We start from the raw sequence: 22,930 nt of genomic DNA on the forward strand, positions 1-22,930 counted from the left end.
AACAAGCATCGTCGTTTAACTCGTTTGACATAAGCGATATCGCTTCTTTGTTAACTTGCACCGATTTATCGTACTCACCGATATAAAAATAACATGCACCGATAATTTTTAAACACAAAGCTTCACGTACACATTTCTTTACACGATCAGCGTTAACTGTTGTCTTAATTTTACCGCGTATTTCTTCCAATAGTGGAATGCCGAGTTGTTCAAATTCGATTCGTTCAGATTCTCCCAACTCTCAGCTACTTTTTCCATGGCTCCTGCAACCCATTGTAGTCGATTAACTTTTGTGTTTGGGTAAAAATGTTGACATAAGTTAGCACCACATCGAATTAAAGTCATTGCTGTTCGGTTTGCTTTTTTAACAGTTAGTTGTTTAGCGAAACTAAATATGTTATTAATTATGACTTTACACTCATCTGGTTTCGGTTGAAGTGAAGTTGTCATGGCAACAATCTCACAGCACATCTCTTTTGTTTCTTCCATTTTATTCATCTCGTTAAAACATTCTGCGATTTTAAGCATTGTTTTTATGCGTTCTACTTCTGTAACGTCATAAAGAATTTGATCGAACGTCGATTTAGCTTCGGAAAAGTTTTTTGATTTCATGAAATTTTCTCCCAATTCTAAACAAAAATTAGTTAAAGAGTTGGTTCGGTCGTAGAGTTTCTTTGTTAATTATGTTGAAATTTTTTCAACTTACACGAGGATACCATTATTTTAAAAATAAGTCAAGTAATTTTTGAGATATCGGGATTTTTTTTTTTGCAGAAAACAAACTTAACATAAAAAGCAATATTTAGCCATATTATATAAGACATTTTTTATCTTTAAAAGTATTTTTAATTAGGTAGGCCGTATTTAAAAAAATTTAACAAATTATGGCTATGCTGTTAATTTTGAAAATTTACCAGCCAAAAGCGCTTAAAAAATTATAAAAATTTAAAAAACCTATTTGATCAAGATTAATATTTGTAAAACTTTAATAAAGTGTAATTTTGTTAAACAAACCTTTTAGTTGTTGAATTTCAAAACTATTTTTTCTTTGTTTTTGTGTTGATAAATTTTGCATTTTTGTTGTTAGTTGATTGACTTGGCTGTTGTTTGGCTAAAATTAAATGGTTAGCTTTTTTATTCTATCATTAAGCATAATAAAAAGTAATGCAAAAACTTTGACATTTTGTATATAATGTAGGTTATATAACTAACTATGCAACATTTTCAATATTTTATTAATCTAAAATAGCTGTAGTTGGTACATGTACAAATATTTACTAAATTTATTCATTTCGTGCTGATTTAGTTTAAATATTCTCTACAACCATCTTACTCTATATATGTTTTGTATGTCGTTTAAACGAGGTTTAATTTAAAAATTTTTGTAAATTAACCTTGTTAAGTTGTTCTATGACGTTTTCCAAGGTTAGGTTTCGGGGAAGTCCCTCCGCTCCAAACATTTTTCGACAATAAGGACAACTAAAAATAATTTTAATTTAGTTAAGCTACAAATTGAAAAAAATAGTAAAATTAGATTAATAATGTTATTATTATACAACTAAATATAAGTAATTTTGTGTTTTTTGTTAAAGCATTAACTTACCTTTTATTTAAACCTCCAGGTAATTGATCCAAACAAATCTTGCATAAATTATGTCCACGTGGTAACATCATTACCGGTTTTTTAAACGTTTCTAAGCAAATTGGACAACCCAATTCGGCTCTAATTTGACTATTCATTGTTTTTAGTTTAAATTAAGTTTCGTATAAAACTGTGTAGCTATTACAATTATGTTAGTAAGCTAGTGGCAGCCTTACGCTGTATTAACATTCTATATAGAAAAAAACTTTTTGTGAAGAAAAAATTTTAAAGTTAATTTAGATTCATGACCATGACAAAACTTGCTCTTTTACTCTTTGCTTCTTTATTCTCTTTTATTTATTTTTAAGCAAAAACGAAATCTATTTTAATCTGCTACATAACGCTTCAATAAATAACACTTGGCCTCGTTGGGATAACTGAAATCTAATCTTGCATAACCTGCTATTTTGTCTTTTTAAATCATTTAATAAACAAGTTTTTACACAAATATTATTAAACCTTAATTTTACTCAATAAATAAAATTAAATTTGCGAAAAAATGTTTTATGTGCAACTTAATTGTTTCTTTAAACTTAAATATATTGATCAAAACTCTGTCATCCTAACAGTTTAATAATTAAACAACTTCAGCCTTACTTACAGCATTATCTATAACATTAATACTGATATATCTACTATTAAATATAAGTTAATTATTAAAAAGTGATTATATATGATTTCTTTGTTATATTTAAAACGTATAATCAACTTAAATATTGATGCTGGGTTATAACTAATAAGAAAATATTTTTGGTTTGAGTTTTAATTTTGATAACATTATACAACACGTTGTAAAGTTACACAGTATTATAATACATAGTTACTTGTAAGCAAAATAAGTAGTGTGTAAATAATTATCAATATACGTTAAAGTTATTAAGTTTTTAATAAACATTATTTTTTATTAAGTTAAAATTGAAACATGTGAATTATGTTAAATTACCTAAAAAAAGCGATATTAAATTACCTAAAAAAAGCGATATTCACGCTTATATTTCAACTTGTTTAGTTAAATTATAAAAAATAATATATTATTGTTATTGTTGAAGAATGTAATATTGTGACGTGTTTAAGTTATAAGTAAATACCGGGACAACAAATGGTATTAGAGGCTTCGTAACCCAATGTCATAACTGGTTTACTTTAATACTAGATTTTAAAACGTTTTAGGCTAAGTTGTGAAAGGTAGCTCAACAGGGACATCTAGTGTTTGCTCTTATGTTTTATTTTTAATTTAACTCTATCAGTAAAGTTTGTTTTTTATCGGTTTTTAACTTTTTTAAGCTAATTGGGGAATTAAGTTGTCACGTCACCGATGACGTCACGTGGGGTAGTGTAGCATACGCTGTAAAAATCGTGTTTTTAGATTTCTTGTAAATTTTGAAACTTTATCTAATTAAATTAAAATTAATCTTTTTTTTCTAACTTATATTTAATCAGCCTAAAATAATTAAAATTTGTTTTAATTAAAGCTTACTTGATATTGTATTTATTACTTCGCTGATTGCATTTAAAATAACTTTTAAAATAAATATTTAGGTTTTAAACCAAATTTTACAATATTAACAGAATTAATTATTTTCACACTTATGGATACTTTTTAAGTTTACTTACGCGGGTTAAGTGCATCAACCGTTGTCAAAATAAATCACTATTTCCAATATTATTTCCAAACACCTGAAATATTTTGGTTTCAATTTAAAAAATAAGTTTTTATAAAACATTTAATTTATTTTATTTTGTATAATTAAATTTATTTAAAATTGCTTACTGATTTTAGAAATAATAATAAACAAATAATTTTTGAATTCATTTTAATTTTTTTAACCTGTTTAGTTAAAATTGTTAAAATAAATTTTAAATTTTAAATTTGAGGTTTTAATATAACACAAATAAGAGAAATATTAAAAAAAGGTTAAATTTTTCTTTTTTTAAATCGTTTTTTTTTTTTATAAAAATTTAAAGTTTTTAAAAAGTGTTTTAGGCCTAAGTTTTAGTTGGCTAAACAGGGACATCTAGTGTTGAATATTATATTTTGTAATATTGATTAAAAATATGAAAATTTTATCATATAGCAAGTTGGTTTACTATTTTGTTTTGTAATTTTAACTCATATATTGTGAAAAAAAAAAATTATTTTATTTGATTTTTTGATTTTGAAATTTAACAATCATAACAAACATTAAAGTATAAAATAATATTTAAATAAAACGATAAAAACAAAATAAAAATTAAAAAATAAATTTTAAAAAATAATAATTTTACCTAAAAGAAAAAAATTTTACTTGTTAAACAATTTACTTTATTAGATTTTAAGTTTGTGATTGTTAATGAATAACCAAGTTAAATTTGTTTTGTGACGTCAGAAAAAGGTAATTTTTGTTTGAGTTCAACGAACTCGGTTAACCATTTCGAAGAAAGTTTAATAAATTTATTTTTTTCATCATTATTTACCCAGTCAGTTGCCTTATGATATATTTCAATTGCTTTTAAATAACAATTTTCGGCCTCGTTATACAGTTTCATGTCTTCATATGCAACAGCCATATTATTATAACACATACCAAACATTTTATATAAACAAGCATCGTCGTTTAACATAAGCGATATCGCTTCTTTGTTAACTTGCACAGATTTATCGTAATCACCGATATTAAGTAAACAATAACCGATAAATTTTAAACACCAAGCTTCATTCTCACATTTCTTTACACGATCAGCGTTAATTGTTGTCTTAATTTTACCGCGTATTTCTTCCAATAGTGGAATGCCGTGTTGTTCAAATTCGATTTGTTCAGATTTTCCCATCGACTGAGCTACTTCTTCCATGGCTCCTGCAACCACAGATAAATAATCAACTTTTGTGTTTGGGTCAAAATGTTGACATGAGTTAGCACTGCATCGAATTAAAGTCATTGCTGTTCGGTTTGCTTTTTTAGCAGTTAGTTGTTTAGTGAAACTAATTATGTTATTAATTATAACATGACACTCATCCGGTTTCGGTTGAAATGAAGTTGTCATGGCAACAATCTCACAGCACATTTCTTTCGTTTCTTCCATTTTATTCATCTCGTACAAACATTCTGCGATTTTAAACATTGTTTTTATGCGTTCTACTTCTGTGACGTCATAAAGAATTTGATCAAACGTCGATTTAGCTTCGGAAAAGTTTTTAGATTTCATAAAATTTTCTCCCAATTCTAAACATATAAAATTTAAATACAAAACTAAAATATGTTAAACTTCAAAAAATGTAATTTTATTGAACAAACCTTTTAGTTGATGAATTTCAAAACTATTTTTTCTTTGCCTTTGTGTTGATAAATTTTGCATTCTTGTTGTTAGTTGATTGACTTGGCTGTTGTTTGGCTAAAAATAAATGGTTACATTTTATTAATTTGTGATTTTAATGATTAAGTTTTAAACAATTCTATGAACTAAAGAATTTTGTATATTTTTTAGGCTAGGTTGCTAACTAAAGACTATATCTTGGTTATGCAATATTTTTCTTATTAAATATGTATATAAAATAGCTGTATACTGTACATGTACAAATATTTATTATGAAATTCGTATTCTCTACAACAACTTTACTCTATGTACGTTGTGTATGTCGTTTTAACAAGGTTTAAATTAATATTTTTTTGTTAATCAACCTTGTTAAGTTGTTCTATGACGTTTTCTAAGGTTCGATTTCGGGGAATTCCCTCCGCTTTAAACGTTTCTCGACAATTAAGACAACTAAAAATTAAGTGAATTTAAGTTAAGTTGTAACGTAAAAAGAGATTTTAGTCAAATATATCTAATACAATTTGTTTTGATAATTTTTTAAAATAAAAACTCACCTTTTGTATAAACCTCCAGGTAATTGATCCAAACAAATCTTGCATAAATTATGTCCACATGGTAACATCATTATCGGTTTTTTAAACGTTTCCAAACAAATTGGACAATCTAATTCAGCTCTAACTTGACTATTCATTGTTTTTAGTTTTAATATAAACGAACAGATTTAACTTTAATTGTAAGGATAGGCAATGTCTTACTATACCCTGCGTTTTGTCATTGAGAGTTTAAAATAAAACATTTCAGGATTTTGTTAAATATTGTAAGCTACAACAACACACAGCAAATATGTTCTTTTTATAGAGAAACAAAAGACAAGACGTAAAGCTCATATCAAGTGACTGGAATAGTTTTTGTATAAAGTATGTGATAATAAATCAAAACATTGCGTTGATTGTAAATTGATATCAAAACATCGAAATTACTAAAGAACCTAAAATGTTTTAATCTAACCTTTGCCTTTAAAATGGCTAGGGTTGTTTATTGTTGTGATTTTATTTATGACGTCAAAATTACTTATTTTTATTTTCAACAAATTTACAATTTATTAAATATATTTACATTTCAATATTTGAAGTCAAAAATTATAATTTCTATTTTTAAGTTATTATTTTTAAATAATTTTAAACATCATTAAATTAAAATTAAACTATGTAAATTATGTTAAACTAACTAAAATAACGATAAGAATTTAATTTTATATTTTAACCTGTTTAATTAAATTAATTTTAAATTAAACATTTATTTTCAATAACTTAAAACGTAACAAAAGTTATAACAAAATATTAAACAAATTATTTCTAAATTTTTACATTTTAACATGTTTAGTTACATAGTAAAAAATAATTTTCAAGATAGAAAAATATAAAAAGGATTTTTTTAAATGTGAATTTTTTTTAAACATTTTGGGCCATCTTGTTAAAGAAGGTATCTCTACAGAAACATCTAGTTTATTACTGTCGCATTGGTAGGCGGCCATTCATTGAAACCTTAGACTATTCCAAAGTATATATATAAACACAAGTAGTTTAACTGATTCATCCGGATCGTTACGTCATTTTTCCGATTCATGAAGGCCAAAATGGGTCTTAGAAATGCATTACAGGTATAGGAAAAAACACGAATATTTTGATTTGCGAAAATTCCTAACATGGGCACCTAACAATTTAACTAGAATTATATTATACTAATATTTTGACACTTTTATACGCAAAAATTTTTAATAAAAATAGAAAATTGTATTTTCTCAAAGAAATTGTCGCATGCCCTGAGTATTATTTAAGTTTGTCCCCAATTTTGATTCATACAACAATGTGTTTTATGACGTGATAATATTTAGTAAACAACATTTTGGGCATTTTCTCATTATTTTATTTCTTTTTTACTTTTATTTTGATTATATCTCTATTTAATAACAACACTAAGGAAAAAACTTTGCGTAAAAATGTTAAAATATTAGTAAAATCGAATTCCGGTAAAATTTTTAGATTTCTACGTAAGGAATTCTTGTAAAACGGGATATTTGTGTTTTTTCCTATACCTGTAATGCATTTTTAAGACCCATTTTGATCTTCTAATTTTACTTCCAATCACGTGTTCAACTACTTTTGTTTATATTTATACTTTGGGCTGTTTATACGATTCAAATATACAACCTCGTGTGTGGTGATGGTATTTTCTTTCGCTCGGTGTCACTGCGTCGCGAATCACGTTCTCGAGACTGTGAACAATCCCCGGGTTTAATCGTAAATAAGCACGGGGATTCGTTCCACGCTACCCCGTCGAGCAAACAGCCTGATCGCGGGCTTCGTAATTTCCTAAATGTTGTCGTTTCGCATTTTCCTTTCTTAATTTTCGTTTTTATCTCGTTTTGACTACCATTTTATTTTGAAATTATAAATTTGTTATTTGAAAAAGTGCTTAAAAACGTACTAAATTTAAATTTTATAATTTTTTTTTAATTTTTTTAAAAATATAGTAAACAAGACTTAACACTTTAATACAAAAATAAATTTAAACATATACATTGTGCATGTCGTTTAAACAGGGTTTAAATTACAATAAACAGAATAAATAAATGAAATAAAAAAAATTGAAAAACTTTTACTTTAAAATATTAACTTGTAAAACAATTAACTTTAAAGTTCTCGATTGTTAATGAATAACCAAGTTAAATTTGTTTTGTGACGTCATAATAGTTTTATGTTTGTTTAAGTTCAACGACATTGGTTAACCATTTAGAAGAAAATTTAATATCTTCATTTTTTTGATCATTATTTGGCCAGTCAGTTACCTTATGAAATATTTCAATTGCTTTTAAAAAATAATTTTCGGCCTCGTTATACAGTTTCATGTTATGATATGCAGAACCCATATTATGGTAACAATTACCAAACACTTGATATAAACAAGCATCGTCGTTTAACTCGTTTGACATAAGCGATATCGCTTCTTTGTTAACTTGCACCGATTTATCGTACTCACCGATATAAAAATAACATGCACCGATAATTTTTAAACACAAAGCTTCACGTACACATTTCTTTACACGATCAGCGTTAACTGTTGTCTTAATTTTACCGCGTATTTCTTCCAATAGTGGAATGCCGAGTTGTTCAAATTCGATTCGTTCAGATTCTCCCAACTCTCAGCTACTTTTTCCATGGCTCCTGCAACCCATTGTAGTCGATTAACTTTTGTGTTTGGGTAAAAATGTTGACATAAGTTAGCACCACATCGAATTAAAGTCATTGCTGTTCGGTTTGCTTTTTTAACAGTTAGTTGTTTAGCGAAACTAAATATGTTATTAATTATGACTTTACACTCATCTGGTTTCGGTTGAAGTGAAGTTGTCATGGCAACAATCTCACAGCACATCTCTTTTGTTTCTTCCATTTTATTCATCTCGTTAAAACATTCTGCGATTTTAAGCATTGTTTTTATGCGTTCTACTTCTGTAACGTCATAAAGAATTTGATCGAACGTCGATTTAGCTTCGGAAAAGTTTTTTGATTTCATGAAATTTTCTCCCAATTCTAAACAAAAATTAGTTAAAGAGTTGGTTCGGTCGTAGAGTTTCTTTGTTAATTATGTTGAAATTTTTTCAACTTACACGAGGATACCATTATTTTAAAAATAAGTCAAGTAATTTTTGAGATATCGGGATTTTTTTTTTTGCAGAAAACAAACTTAACATAAAAAGCAATATTTAGCCATATTATATAAGACATTTTTTATCTTTAAAAGTATTTTTAATTAGGTAGGCCGTATTTAAAAAAATTTAACAAATTATGGCTATGCTGTTAATTTTGAAAATTTACCAGCCAAAAGCGCTTAAAAAATTATAAAAATTTAAAAAACCTATTTGATCAAGATTAATATTTGTAAAACTTTAATAAAGTGTAATTTTGTTAAACAAACCTTTTAGTTGTTGAATTTCAAAACTATTTTTTCTTTGTTTTTGTGTTGATAAATTTTGCATTTTTGTTGTTAGTTGATTGACTTGGCTGTTGTTTGGCTAAAATTAAATGGTTAGCTTTTTTATTCTATCATTAAGCATAATAAAAAGTAATGCAAAAACTTTGACATTTTGTATATAATGTAGGTTATATAACTAACTATGCAACATTTTCAATATTTTATTAATCTAAAATAGCTGTAGTTGGTACATGTACAAATATTTACTAAATTTATTCATTTCGTGCTGATTTAGTTTAAATATTCTCTACAACCATCTTACTCTATATATGTTTTGTATGTCGTTTAAACGAGGTTTAATTTAAAAATTTTTGTAAATTAACCTTGTTAAGTTGTTCTATGACGTTTTCCAAGGTTAGGTTTCGGGGAAGTCCCTCCGCTCCAAACATTTTTCGACAATAAGGACAACTAAAAATAATTTTAATTTAGTTAAGCTACAAATTGAAAAAAATAGTAAAATTAGATTAATAATGTTATTATTATACAACTAAATATAAGTAATTTTGTGTTTTTTGTTAAAGCATTAACTTACCTTTTATTTAAACCTCCAGGTAATTGATCCAAACAAATCTTGCATAAATTATGTCCACGTGGTAACATCATTACCGGTTTTTTAAACGTTTCTAAGCAAATTGGACAACCCAATTCGGCTCTAATTTGACTATTCATTGTTTTTAGTTTAAATTAAGTTTCGTATAAAACTGTGTAGCTATTACAATTATGTTAGTAAGCTAGTGGCAGCCTTACGCTGTATTAACATTCTATATAGAAAAAAACTTTTTGTGAAGAAAAAATTTTAAAGTTAATTTAGATTCATGACCATGACAAAACTTGCTCTTTTACTCTTTGCTTCTTTATTCTCTTTTATTTATTTTTAAGCAAAAACGAAATCTATTTTAATCTGCTACATAACGCTTCAATAAATAACACTTGGCCTCGTTGGGATAACTGAAATCTAATCTTGCATAACCTGCTATTTTGTCTTTTTAAATCATTTAATAAACAAGTTTTTACACAAATATTATTAAACCTTAATTTTACTCAATAAATAAAATTAAATTTGCGAAAAAATGTTTTATGTGCAACTTAATTGTTTCTTTAAACTTAAATATATTGATCAAAACTCTGTCATCCTAACAGTTTAATAATTAAACAACTTCAGCCTTACTTACAGCATTATCTATAACATTAATACTGATATATCTACTATTAAATATAAGTTAATTATTAAAAAGTGATTATATATGATTTCTTTGTTATATTTAAAACGTATAATCAACTTAAATATTGATGCTGGGTTATAACTAATAAGAAAATATTTTTGGTTTGAGTTTTAATTTTGATAACATTATACAACACGTTGTAAAGTTACACAGTATTATAATACATAGTTACTTGTAAGCAAAATAAGTAGTGTGTAAATAATTATCAATATACGTTAAAGTTATTAAGTTTTTAATAAACATTATTTTTTATTAAGTTAAAATTGAAACATGTGAATTATGTTAAATTACCTAAAAAAAGCGATATTAAATTACCTAAAAAAAGCGATATTCACGCTTATATTTCAACTTGTTTAGTTAAATTATAAAAAATAATATATTATTGTTATTGTTGAAGAATGTAATATTGTGACGTGTTTAAGTTATAAGTAAATACCGGGACAACAAATGGTATTAGAGGCTTCGTAACCCAATGTCATAACTGGTTTACTTTAATACTAGATTTTAAAACGTTTTAGGCTAAGTTGTGAAAGGTAGCTCAACAGGGACATCTAGTGTTTGCTCTTATGTTTTATTTTTAATTTAACTCTATCAGTAAAGTTTGTTTTTTATCGGTTTTTAACTTTTTTAAGCTAATTGGGGAATTAAGTTGTCACGTCACCGATGACGTCACGTGGGGTAGTGTAGCATACGCTGTAAAAATCGTGTTTTTAGATTTCTTGTAAATTTTGAAACTTTATCTAATTAAATTAAAATTAATCTTTTTTTTCTAACTTATATTTAATCAGCCTAAAATAATTAAAATTTGTTTTAATTAAAGCTTACTTGATATTGTATTTATTACTTCGCTGATTGCATTTAAAATAACTTTTAAAATAAATATTTAGGTTTTAAACCAAATTTTACAATATTAACAGAATTAATTATTTTCACACTTATTGATACTTTTTAAGTTTACTTACGCGGGTTAAGTGCATCAACCGTTGTCAAAATAAATCACTATTTCCAATATTATTTCCAAACACCTGAAATATTTTGGTTTCAATTTAAAAAATAAGTTTTTATAAAACATTTAATTTATTTTATTTTGTATAATTAAATTTATTTAAAATTGCTTACTGATTTTAGAAATAATAATAAACAAATAATTTTTGAATTCATTTTAATTTTTTTAACCTGTTTAGTTAAAATTGTTAAAATAAATTTTAAATTTTAAATTTGAGGTTTTAATATAACACAAATAAGAGAAATATTAAAAAAAGGTTAAATTTTTCTTTTTTTAAATCGTTTTTTTTTTTTATAAAAATTTAAAGTTTTTAAAAAGTGTTTTAGGCCTAAGTTTTAGTTGGCTAAACAGGGACATCTAGTGTTGAATATTATATTTTGTAATATTGATTAAAAATATGAAAATTTTATCATATAGCAAGTTGGTTTACTATTTTGTTTTGTAATTTTAACTCATATATTGTGAAAAAAAAAAATTATTTTATTTGATTTTTTGATTTTGAAATTTAACAATCATAACAAACATTAAAGTATAAAATAATATTTAAATAAAACGATAAAAACAAAATAAAAATTAAAAAATAAATTTTAAAAAATAATAATTTTACCTAAAAGAAAAAAATTTTACTTGTTAAACAATTTACTTTATTAGATTTTAAGTTTGTGATTGTTAATGAATAACCAAGTTAAATTTGTTTTGTGACGTCAGAAAAAGGTAATTTTTGTTTGAGTTCAACGAACTCGGTTAACCATTTCGAAGAAAGTTTAATAAATTTATTTTTTTCATCATTATTTACCCAGTCAGTTGCCTTATGATATATTTCAATTGCTTTTAAATAACAATTTTCGGCCTCGTTATACAGTTTCATGTCTTCATATGCAACAGCCATATTATTATAACACATACCAAACATTTTATATAAACAAGCATCGTCGTTTAACATAAGCGATATCGCTTCTTTGTTAACTTGCACAGATTTATCGTAATCACCGATATTAAGTAAACAATAACCGATAAATTTTAAACACCAAGCTTCATTCTCACATTTCTTTACACGATCAGCGTTAATTGTTGTCTTAATTTTACCGCGTATTTCTTCCAATAGTGGAATGCCGTGTTGTTCAAATTCGATTTGTTCAGATTTTCCCATCGACTGAGCTACTTCTTCCATGGCTCCTGCAACCACAGATAAATAATCAACTTTTGTGTTTGGGTCAAAATGTTGACATGAGTTAGCACTGCATCGAATTAAAGTCATTGCTGTTCGGTTTGCTTTTTTAGCAGTTAGTTGTTTAGTGAAACTAATTATGTTATTAATTATAACATGACACTCATCCGGTTTCGGTTGAAATGAAGTTGTCATGGCAACAATCTCACAGCACATTTCTTTCGTTTCTTCCATTTTATTCATCTCGTACAAACATTCTGCGATTTTAAACATTGTTTTTATGCGTTCTACTTCTGTGACGTCATAAAGAATTTGATCAAACGTCGATTTAGCTTCGGAAAAGTTTTTAGATTTCATAAAATTTTCTCCCAATTCTAAACATATAAAATTTAAATACAAAACTAAAATATGTTAAACTTCAAAAAATGTAATTTTATTGAACAAACCTTTTAGTTGATGAATTTCAAAACTATTTTTTCTTTGCCTTTGTGTTGATAAATTTTGCATTCTTGTTGTTAGTTGATTGACTTGGCTGTTGTTTGGCTAAAAATAAATGGTTACATTTTATTAATTTGTGATTTTAATGATTAAGTTTTAAACAATTCTATGAACTAAAGAATTTTGTATATTTTTTAGGCTAGGTTGCTAACTAAAGACTATATCTTGGTTATGCAATATTTTTCTTATTAAATATGTATATAAAATAGCTGTATACTGTACATGTACAAATATTTATTATGAAATTCGTATTCTCTACAACAACTTTACTCTATGTACGTTGTGTATGTCGTTTTAACAAGGTTTAAATTAATATTTTTTTGTTAATCAACCTTGTTAAGTTGTTCTATGACGTTTTCTAAGGTTCGATTTCGGGGAATTCCCTCCGCTTTAAACGTTTCTCGACAATTAAGACAACTAAAAATTAAGTGAATTTAAGTTAAGTTGTAACGTAAAAAGAGATTTTAGTCAAATATATCTAATACAATTTGTTTTGATAATTTTTTAAAATAAAAACTCACCTTTTGTATAAACCTCCAGGTAATTGATCCAAACAAATCTTGCATAAATTATGTCCACATGGTAACATCATTATCGGTTTTTTAAACGTTTCCAAACAAATTGGACAATCTAATTCAGCTCTAACTTGACTATTCATTGTTTTTAGTTTTAATATAAACGAACAGATTTAACTTTAATTGTAAGGATAGGCAATGTCTTACTATACCCTGCGTTTTGTCATTGAGAGTTTAAAATAAAACATTTCAGGATTTTGTTAAATATTGTAAGCTACAACAACACACAGCAAATATGTTCTTTTTATAGAGAAACAAAAGACAAGACGTAAAGCTCATATCAAGTGACTGGAATAGTTTTTGTATAAAGTATGTGATAATAAATCAAAACATTGCGTTGATTGTAAATTGATATCAAAACATCGAAATTACTAAAGAACCTAAAATGTTTTAATCTAACCTTTGCCTTTAAAATGGCTAGGGTTGTTTATTGTTGTGATTTTATTTATGACGTCAAAATTACTTATTTTTATTTTCAACAAATTTACAATTTATTAAATATATTTACATTTCAATATTTGAAGTCAAAAATTATAATTTCTATTTTTAAGTTATTATTTTTAAATAATTTTAAACATCATTAAATTAAAATTAAACTATGTAAATTATGTTAAACTAACTAAAATAACGATAAGAATTTAATTTTATATTTTAACCTGTTTAATTAAATTAATTTTAAATTAAACATTTATTTTCAATAACTTAAAACGTAACAAAAGTTATAACAAAATATTAAACAAATTATTTCTAAATTTTTACATTTTAACATGTTTAGTTACATAGTGAAAAATAATTTTCAAGATAGAAAAATATAAAAAGGATTTTTTTAAATGTGAATTTTTTTTAAACATTTTGGGCCATCTTGTTAAAGAAGGTATCTCTACAGAAACATCTAGTTTATTACTGTCGCATTGGTAGGCGGCCATTCATTGAAACCTTAGACTATTCCAAAGTATATATATAAACACAAGTAGTTTAACTGATTCATCCGGATCGTTACGTCATTTTTCCGATTCATGAAGGCCAAAATGGGTCTTAGAAATGCATTACAGGTATAGGAAAAAACACGAATATTTTAATTTATGAAAATTTTTAACATGTACACCTAACAATTTAACTAGAATTATATTATACTAATATTTTGACACTTTTATACGCAAAAATTTTTATTAAAAATAGAAAATTGTATTTCTTAAAGAAATTGTCGCATGCCTCGAGTATTATTTAAGTTTGTCCCCAATTTTGATTCATACAACAATGTGTTTTATGACGTGATAATATTTAGTAAACAACATTTTGGGCATTTTTTTATTATTTTATTTTTTTTTATATTTATTTTGATTATATATCTATTAAATAACAACACTAAGGAAAAAACTTCGCGTAAAAATGTTAAAATATTAGTAAAATGGAATTCCGGTAAAATTTTTAGATTTTTACGTAAGGAATTCTTGTAAAACGGGATATTCGTGTTTTTTTCTATACCACTAATGCATTTCTAAGCCCCTTTAGATCTTCTAATTTTACTTCCGGTCACGTGTTCAACTACTTTTGTTTATATTTATACTTTAGACTGTTTATACGATTCAGATATACAACCTCGTGTGTGGTGATGGTATTTTCTTTCGCTCGGTGTCACTGCGTCGCGAATCACGTTCTCGAGACCGTGAACAATCCCCGTGTTTAATCGTAAATAAGCACGGGGATTCGTTCCACGTTACCCCGTCGAGCAAACAGTCTGATCGCGGGCTTTGTGATTCTCTAAATGTTGTCGTTTCGCATTTCCTTTCTTAATTTTCGTCTTTATCTCGTTTTGACTACCATTTTATTTTAAAATTTTAAATTTGTTATTTGAAAAAGTGCTTAAAAACGTACTAAATTTAAATTTTACAATTTTTTTTATTTTTTTGAAAATATGCTAAACAAGACTTAACACTTTAATACAAAAATAAATTTAAACATATACATTGTGTATGTCGTTTAAACAGGGTTTAAATTACAATAAACAGAATAAATAAATGAAATAAAAAACATAAAAAAAAAATTGAAAAACTTTTACTTTAAAATATTAACTTGTAAAACAATTAACTTTAAAGTTCTCGATTGTTAATGAATAACCAAGTTAAATTTGTTTTGTGACGTCATAATAGTTTTATGTTTGTTTAAGTTCAACGACATTGGTTAACCATTTAGAAGAAAATTTAATATCTTCATTTTTTTGATCATTATTTGGCCAGTCAGTTACCTTATGAAATATTTCAATTGCTTTTAAAAAACAATTTTCGGCCTCGTTATACAGTTTCATGTTATGATATGCAGAACCCATATTATGGTAACAATTACCAAACACTTGATATAAACAAGCATCGTCGTTTAACTCGTTTGACATAAGCGATATCGCTTCTTTGTTAACTTGCACAGATTTATCGTAATCAACGATATAAAAATAACATGCACCGATAATTTTTAAACACAAAGCTTCACGCACACATTTCTTTACACGATCAGCGTTAATTGTTATCTTAATTTTACCGCGTATTTCTTCCAATAGTGGAATGCCGTGTTGTTCAAATTCGATTCGTTCAGATTTTCCCATCGACTCAGCTACTTTTTCCATGGCTCCCGCAACCCATTGTAGTCGATTAACTTTTGTGTTTGGGTAAAAATGTTGACATAAGTTAGCACCACATCGAATTAAAGTCATTGCTGTTCGGTTTGCTTTTTTAACAGTTAGTTGTTTAGCGAAACTAAATATGTTATTAATTATGACTTTACACTCATCTGGTTTCGGTTGAAGTGAAGTTGTCATGGCAACAATCTCACAGCACATCTCTTTTGTTTCTTCCATTTTATTCATCTCGTTCAAACATTCTGCGATTTTAAGCATTGTTTTTATGCGTTCTACTTCTGTGACGTCATAAAGAATTTGATCAAACGTCGATTTAGCTTCGGAAAAGTTTTTTGATTTCATGAAATTTTCTCCCAATTCTAAACAAAATTTAGTTAAAGAGTTGGTTCGGTCGTAGAGTTTTTTTGTTAATTATGTTGAAATTTTTTCAACTTACACGAGGATACCATTATTTTAAAAATTAGTCAAGTAGTTTTCGACATATCGGGATTTTTTTTTTTTTGCAGAAAACAAACTTAACATAAAAAGCAGTATTTAGCCATATTATATAAGACATTTTTTATCTTTAAAAGTATTTTTAATTAGGTAGGCCGTATTTAAAAAAATTTAACAAATTATGGCTATGCTGATAATTTTGAAAATTTACCAGCCAAAAGCGCTTAAAAAATTATAAAAATTTAAAAAACCTATTTGATCAAGATTAATATTTGTAAAACTTCAATAAAATGTAATTTTGTTAAACAAACCTTTTAGTTGTTGAATTTCAAAACTATTTTTTCTTTGTTTTTGTGTTGTTAAATTTTGCATTTTTGTTGTTAGTTGATTGACTTGGCTGTTGTTTGGCTAAAATAAAATGGTAAGCTTTTTTATTCTATCATTAAGCATAATAAAAATAATGCAAAAACTTTGACATTCTGTATATAATGTAGGTTATATTACTAACTATGCAACATTTTCAATATTTTATTAATCTAAAATAGCTGTAGTTGGTACATGTACAAATATTTACTAAATTTATTCATTTCGTGCTGATTTAGTTTAAATATTCTCTACAACCATCTTACTCTATATATGTTTTGTATGTCGTTTAAACGAGGTTTAATTTAAAAATTTTTGTAAATTAACCTTGTTAAGTTGTTCTATGACGTTTTCCAAGGTTAGGTTTCGGGGAAGTCCCTCCGCTCCAAACATTTTTCGACAATAAGGACAACTAAAAATAATTTTAATTTAGTTAAGCTACAAATTGAAAAAAAATAGTAGAATTAGATTAATAATGTTATTATTATACAACTAAATATAAGTAATTTTGTGTTTTTTGTTAAAGCATTAACTTACCTTTTATTTAAACCTCCAGGTAATTGATCCAAACAAATCTTGCATAAATTATGTCCACGTGGTAACATCATTATCGGTTTTTTAAACGTTTCTAAGCAAATTGGACAACCCAATTCGGCTCTAATTTGACTATTCATTGTTTTTAGTTTAAATTAAGTTTCGTATAAAACTGTGTAGCTATTACAATTATGTTAGTAAGCTAGTGGCAGCCTTACGCTGTATTAACATTCTATATAGAAAAAAACTTTTTGTGAAGAAAAAATTTTAAAGTTAATTTAGATTCATGACCATGACAAAACTTGCTCTTTTACTCTTTGCTTCTTTATTCTCTTTTATTTATTTTTAAGCAAAAACGAAATCTATTTTAATCTGCTACATAACGCTTCAATAAATAACACTTGGCCTCGTTGGGATAACTGAAATCTAATCTTGCATAACCTGCTATTTTGTCTTTTTAAATCATTTAATAAACAAGTTTTTACACAAATATTATTAAACCTTAATTTTACTCAATAAATAAAATTAAATTTGCGAAAAAATGTTTTATGTGCAACTTAATTGTTTCTTTAAACTTAAATATATTGATCAAAACTCTGTCATCCTAACAGTTTAATAATTAAACAACTTCAGCCTTACTTACAGCATTATCTATAACATTAATACTGATATATCTACTATTAAATATAAGTTAATTATTAAGAAGTGATTATATATGATTTCTTTGTTATATTTAAAACGTATAATCAACTTAAATATTGATGCTGGGTTATAACTAATAAGAAAATATTTTTGGTTTGAGTTTTAATTTTGATAACATTATACAACACGTTGTAAAGTTACACAGTATTATAATACATAGTTACTTGTAAGCAAAATAAGTAGTGTGTAAATAATTATCAATATACGTTAAAGTTATTAAGTTTTTAATAAACATTATTTTTTATTAAGTTAAAATTGAAACATGTGAATTATGTTAAATTACCTAAAAAAAGCGATATTAAATTACCTAAAAAAAGCGATATTCACGCTTATATTTCAACTTGTTTAGTTAAATTATAAAAAATAATATATTATTATTATTGTTGAAGAATGTAATATTGTGACGTGTTTAAGTTATAAGTAAATACCGGGACAACAAATGGTATTAGAGGCCTCGTAACCCAATGTCATAACTGGTTTACTTTAATACTAGATTTTAAAACGTTTTAGGCTAAGTTGTGAAAGGTAGCTCAACAGGGACATCTAGTGTTTGCTCTTATGTTTTATTTTTAATTTAACTCTATCAGTAAAGTTTGTTTTTTATCGGTTTTTAACTTTTTTAAGCTAATTGGGGAATTAAGTTGTCACGTCACCGATGACGTCACGTGGGGTAGTGTAGCATACGCTGTAAAAATCGTGTTTTTAGATTTCTTGTAAATTTTGAAACTTTATCTAATTAAATTAAAATTAATTTTTTTTTTCTAACTTATATTTAATCAGCCTAAAATAATTAAAATTTGTTTTAATTAAAGCTTACTTGATATTGTATTTATTACTTCGCTGATTGCATTTAAAATAACTTTTAAAATAAATATTTAGGTTTTAAACCAAATTTTACAATATTAACAGAATTAATTATTTTCACACTTATTGATACTTTTAAGTTTACTTACGCGGGTTAAGTGCATCAACCGTTGTCAAAATAAATCACTATTTCCAATATTATTTCCAAACACCTGAAATATTTTGGTTTCAATTTAAAAAATAAGTTTTTATAAAACATTTAATTTATTTTATTTTGTATAATTAAATTTATTTAAAATTGCTTACCGATTTTAGAAATAATAATAAACAAATAATTTTTGAATTCATTTTAATTTTTTTAACCTGTTTAGTTAAAATTGTTAAAATAAATTTTAAATTTTAAATTTGAGGTTTTAATATAACACAAATAAGAGAAATATTAAAAAAAGGTTAAATTTTTCTTTTTTTAAATCGTTTTTTTTTTTATAAAAATTTAAAGTTTTTAAAAAGTGTTTTAGGCCTAAGTTTTAGTTGGCTAAACAGGGACATCTAGTGTTGAATATTATATTTTGTAATATTGATTAAAAATATGAAAATTTTATCATATAGCAAGTTGGTTTACTATTTTGTTTTGTAATTTTAACTCATATATTGTGAAAAAAAAAAATTATTTTATTTGATTTTTTGATTTTGAAATTTAACAATCATAACAAACATTAAAGTATAAAATAATATTTAAATAAAACGATAAAAACAAAATAAAAATTAAAAAATAAATTTTAAAAAATAATAATTTTACCTAAAAGAAAAAAATTTAACTTGTTAAACAATTTATTTTATTAGATTTTAAGTTTGTGATTGTTAATGAATAACCAAGTTAAATTTGTTTTGTGACGTCAGAAAAAGGTAATTTTTGTTTGAGTTCAACGAACTCGGTTAACCATTTCGAAGAAAGTTTAATAAATTTATTTTTTTCATCATTATTTACCCAGTCAGTTGCCTTATGATATATTTCAATTGCTTTTAAATAACAATTTTCGGCCTCGTTATACAGTTTCATGTCTTCATATGCAACAGCCATATTATTATAACACATACCAAACATTTTATATAAACAAGCATCGTCGTTTAACATAAGCGATATCGCTTCTTTGTTAACTTGCACAGATTTATCGTAATCACCGATATTAAGTAAACAATAACCGATAAATTTTAAACACCAAGCTTCATTCTCACATTTCTTTACACGATCAGCGTTAATTGTTGTCTTAATTTTACCGCGTATTTCTTCCAATAGTGGAATGCCGTGTTGTTCAAATTCGATTTGTTCAGATTTTCCCATCGACTGAGCTACTTCTTCCATGGCTCCTGCAACCACAGATAAATAATCAACTTTTGTGTTTGGGTCAAAATGTTGACATGAGTTAGCACTGCATCGAATTAAAGTCATTGCTGTTCGGTTTGCTTTTTTAGCAGTTAGTTGTTTAGTGAAACTAATTATGTTATTAATTATAACATGACACTCATCCGGTTTCGGTTGAAATGAAGTTGTCATGGCAACAATCTCACAGCACATTTCTTTCGTTTCTTCCATTTTATTCATCTCGTACAAACATTCTGCGATTTTAAACATTGTTTTTATGCGTTCTACTTCTGTGACGTCATAAAGAATTTGATCAAACGTCGATTTAGCTTCGGAAAAGTTTTTAGATTTCATAAAATTTTCTCCCAATTCTAAACATATAAAATTTAAATACAAAACTAAAATATGTTAAACTTCAAAAAATGTAATTTTATTGAACAAACCTTTTAGTTGATGAATTTCAAAACTATTTTTTCTTTGCCTTTGTGTTGATAAATTTTGCATTCTTGTTGTTAGTTGATTGACTTGGCTGTTGTTTGGCTAAAAATAAATGGTTACATTTTATTAATTTGTGATTTTAATGATTAAGTTTTAAACAATTCTATGAACTAAAGAATTTTGTATATTTTTTAGGCTAGGTTGCTAACTAAAGACTATATCTTGGTTATGCAATATTTTTCTTATTAAATATGTATATAAAATAGCTGTATACTGTACATGTACAAATATTTATTATGAAATTCGTATTCTCTACAACAACTTTACTCTATGTACGTTGTGTATGTCGTTTTAACAAGGTTTAAATTAATATTTTTTTGTTAATCAACCTTGTTAAGTTGTTCTATGACGTTTTCTAAGGTTCGATTTCGGGGAATTCCCTCCGCTTTAAACGTTTCTCGACAATTAAGACAACTAAAAATTAAGTGAATTTAAGTTAAGTTGTAACGTAAAAAGAGATTTTAGTCAAATATATCTAATACAATTTGTTTTGATAATTTTTTAAAATAAAAACTCACCTTTTGTATAAACCTCCAGGTAATTGATCCAAACAAATCTTGCATAAATTATGTCCACATGGTAACATCATTATCGGTTTTTTAAACGTTTCCAAACAAATTGGACAATCTAATTCAGCTCTAACTTGACTATTCATTGTTTTTAGTTTTAATATAAACGAACAGATTTAACTTTAATTGTAAGGATAGGCAATGTCTTACTATACCCTGCGTTTTGTCATTGAGAGTTTAAAATAAAACATTTCAGGATTTTGTTAAATATTGTAAGCTACAACAACACACAGCAAATATGTTCTTTTTATAGAGAAACAAAAGACAAGACGTAAAGCTCATATCAAGTGACTGGAATAGTTTTTGTATAAAGTATGTGATAATAAATCAAAACATTGCGTTGATTGTAAATTGATATCAAAACATCGAAATTACTAAAGAACCTAAAATGTTTTAATCTAACCTTTGCCTTTAAAATGGCTAGGGTTGTTTATTGTTGTGATTTTATTTATGACGTCAAAATTACTTATTTTTATTTTCAACAAATTTACAATTTATTAAATATATTTACATTTCAATATTTGAAGTCAAAAATTATAATTTCTATTTTTAAGTTATTATTTTTAAATAATTTTAAACATCATTAAATTAAAATTAAACTATGTAAATTATGTTAAACTAACTAAAATAACGATAAGAATTTAATTTTATATTTTAACCTGTTTAATTAAATTAATTTTAAATTAAACATTTATTTTCAATAACTTAAAACGTAACAAAAGTTATAACAAAATATTAAACAAATTATTTCTAAATTTTTACATTTTAACATGTTTAGTTACATAGTAAAAAATAATTTTCAAGATAGAAAAATATAAAAAGGATTTTTTTAAATGTGAATTTTTTTTAAACATTTTGGGCCATCTTGTTAAAGAAGGTATCTCTACAGAAACATCTAGTTTATTACTGTCGCATTGGTAGGCGGCCATTCATTGAAACCTTAGACTATTCCAAAGTATATATATAAACACAAGTAGTTTAACTGATTCATCCGGATCGTTACGTCATTTTTCCGATTCATGAAGGCCAAAATGGGTCTTAGAAATGCATTACAGGTATAGGAAAAAACACGAATATTTTAATTTATGAAAATTTTTAACATGTACACCTAACAATTTAACTAGAATTATATTATACTAATATTTTGACACTTTTATACGCAAAAATTTTTATTAAAAATAGAAAATTGTATTTCTTAAAGAAATTGTCGCATGCCTCGAGTATTATTTAAGTTTGTCCCCAATTTTGATTCATACAACAATGTGTTTTATGACGTGATAATATTTAGTAAACAACATTTTGGGCATTTTTTTATTATTTTATTTTTTTTTATATTTATTTTGATTATATATCTATTAAATAACAACACTAAGGAAAAAACTTCGCGTAAAAATGTTAAAATATTAGTAAAATGGAATTCCGGTAAAATTTTTAGATTTTTACGTAAGGAATTCTTGTAAAACGGGATATTCGTGTTTTTTTCTATACCACTAATGCATTTCTAAGCCCCTTTAGATCTTCTAATTTTACTTCCGGTCACGTGTTCAACTACTTTTGTTTATATTTATACTTTAGACTGTTTATACGATTCAGATATA

General features: G+C 25.6%; 6 protein-coding genes across 10 annotated transcripts; all 6 read right to left on the reverse strand.

Annotated features, from left to right (window-relative positions):
- Positions 1-2,252, reverse strand: LOC145763282 (uncharacterized). 2 transcript variants are annotated; one of them, XM_082574744.1, is made up of 5 exons: positions 1,604-2,252; positions 1,395-1,479; positions 1,015-1,111; positions 417-629; positions 151-263 (listed from the first exon to the last, which is right to left on the reverse strand). In XM_082574744.1, coding segments are annotated over exons 1-5 (534 nt in total). In that variant the 5' UTR covers positions 1,741-2,252; the 3' UTR covers positions 151-261. The 2 variants fall into 2 exon arrangements, with proteins under 2 accessions (XP_082430869.1, XP_082430870.1); XM_082574743.1 differs by having other exon boundaries at positions 1-629.
- A 1,715-nt stretch (positions 2,253-3,967) lies between these two features.
- Positions 3,968-5,704, reverse strand: LOC145763433 (uncharacterized). The gene is made up of 4 exons (XM_082574876.1): positions 5,488-5,704; positions 5,299-5,383; positions 4,915-5,011; positions 3,968-4,842 (listed from the first exon to the last, which is right to left on the reverse strand). The coding sequence occupies exons 1-4, from the start codon at positions 5,622-5,624 to the stop codon at positions 3,986-3,988; spliced, it is 1,176 nt and encodes a 391-aa protein (XP_082431002.1). The 5' UTR covers positions 5,625-5,704; the 3' UTR covers positions 3,968-3,985.
- Positions 5,705-7,894: 2,190 nt separating this feature from the next.
- LOC145763308 (uncharacterized) lies at positions 7,895-10,146 on the reverse strand. 2 transcript variants are annotated; one of them, XM_082574747.1, is made up of 5 exons: positions 9,498-10,146; positions 9,289-9,373; positions 8,909-9,005; positions 8,311-8,523; positions 8,045-8,157 (listed from the first exon to the last, which is right to left on the reverse strand). In XM_082574747.1, coding segments are annotated over exons 1-5 (534 nt in total). In that variant the 5' UTR covers positions 9,635-10,146; the 3' UTR covers positions 8,045-8,155. The 2 variants fall into 2 exon arrangements, with proteins under 2 accessions (XP_082430872.1, XP_082430873.1); XM_082574746.1 differs by having other exon boundaries at positions 7,895-8,523.
- A 1,715-nt stretch (positions 10,147-11,861) lies between these two features.
- LOC145763454 (uncharacterized) lies at positions 11,862-13,598 on the reverse strand. Its single transcript, XM_082574897.1, has 4 exons — positions 13,382-13,598; positions 13,193-13,277; positions 12,809-12,905; positions 11,862-12,736 (listed from the first exon to the last, which is right to left on the reverse strand). The coding sequence occupies exons 1-4, from the start codon at positions 13,516-13,518 to the stop codon at positions 11,880-11,882; spliced, it is 1,176 nt and encodes a 391-aa protein (XP_082431023.1). The 5' UTR covers positions 13,519-13,598; the 3' UTR covers positions 11,862-11,879.
- Positions 13,599-15,426: 1,828 nt separating this feature from the next.
- Positions 15,427-17,926, reverse strand: LOC145763347 (uncharacterized). Its single transcript, XM_082574778.1, has 4 exons — positions 17,400-17,926; positions 17,190-17,274; positions 16,811-16,907; positions 15,427-16,423 (listed from the first exon to the last, which is right to left on the reverse strand). The coding sequence occupies exons 1-4, from the start codon at positions 17,534-17,536 to the stop codon at positions 15,588-15,590; spliced, it is 1,155 nt and encodes a 384-aa protein (XP_082430904.1). The 5' UTR covers positions 17,537-17,926; the 3' UTR covers positions 15,427-15,587.
- Positions 17,927-18,437: 511 nt separating this feature from the next.
- Positions 18,438-21,498, reverse strand: LOC145763378 (uncharacterized). Of its 3 annotated transcripts, XM_082574815.1 has the most exons (6): positions 21,282-21,498; positions 21,093-21,177; positions 20,709-20,805; positions 20,181-20,636; positions 19,052-19,114; positions 18,438-18,783 (listed from the first exon to the last, which is right to left on the reverse strand). In XM_082574815.1, the coding sequence occupies exons 1-5, from the start codon at positions 21,416-21,418 to the stop codon at positions 19,101-19,103; spliced, it is 789 nt and encodes a 262-aa protein (XP_082430941.1). In that variant the 5' UTR covers positions 21,419-21,498; the 3' UTR covers positions 18,438-18,783; positions 19,052-19,100. The 3 variants fall into 3 exon arrangements, with proteins under 3 accessions (XP_082430941.1, XP_082430940.1, XP_082430939.1); XM_082574814.1 differs by lacking the exon at positions 18,438-18,783 and having other exon boundaries at positions 19,023-19,114; XM_082574813.1 differs by lacking the exons at positions 18,438-18,783; positions 19,052-19,114 and having other exon boundaries at positions 19,763-20,636.
- Positions 21,499-22,930: the final 1,432 nt, after the last annotated feature.

Source organism: Corella eumyota, chromosome 1 (assembly GCF_963082875.1).
Source record: "Corella eumyota chromosome 1, kaCorEumy4.1, whole genome shotgun sequence".
Classification (NCBI taxonomy): Eukaryota; Metazoa; Chordata; class Ascidiacea; order Phlebobranchia; family Corellidae; genus Corella; species Corella eumyota.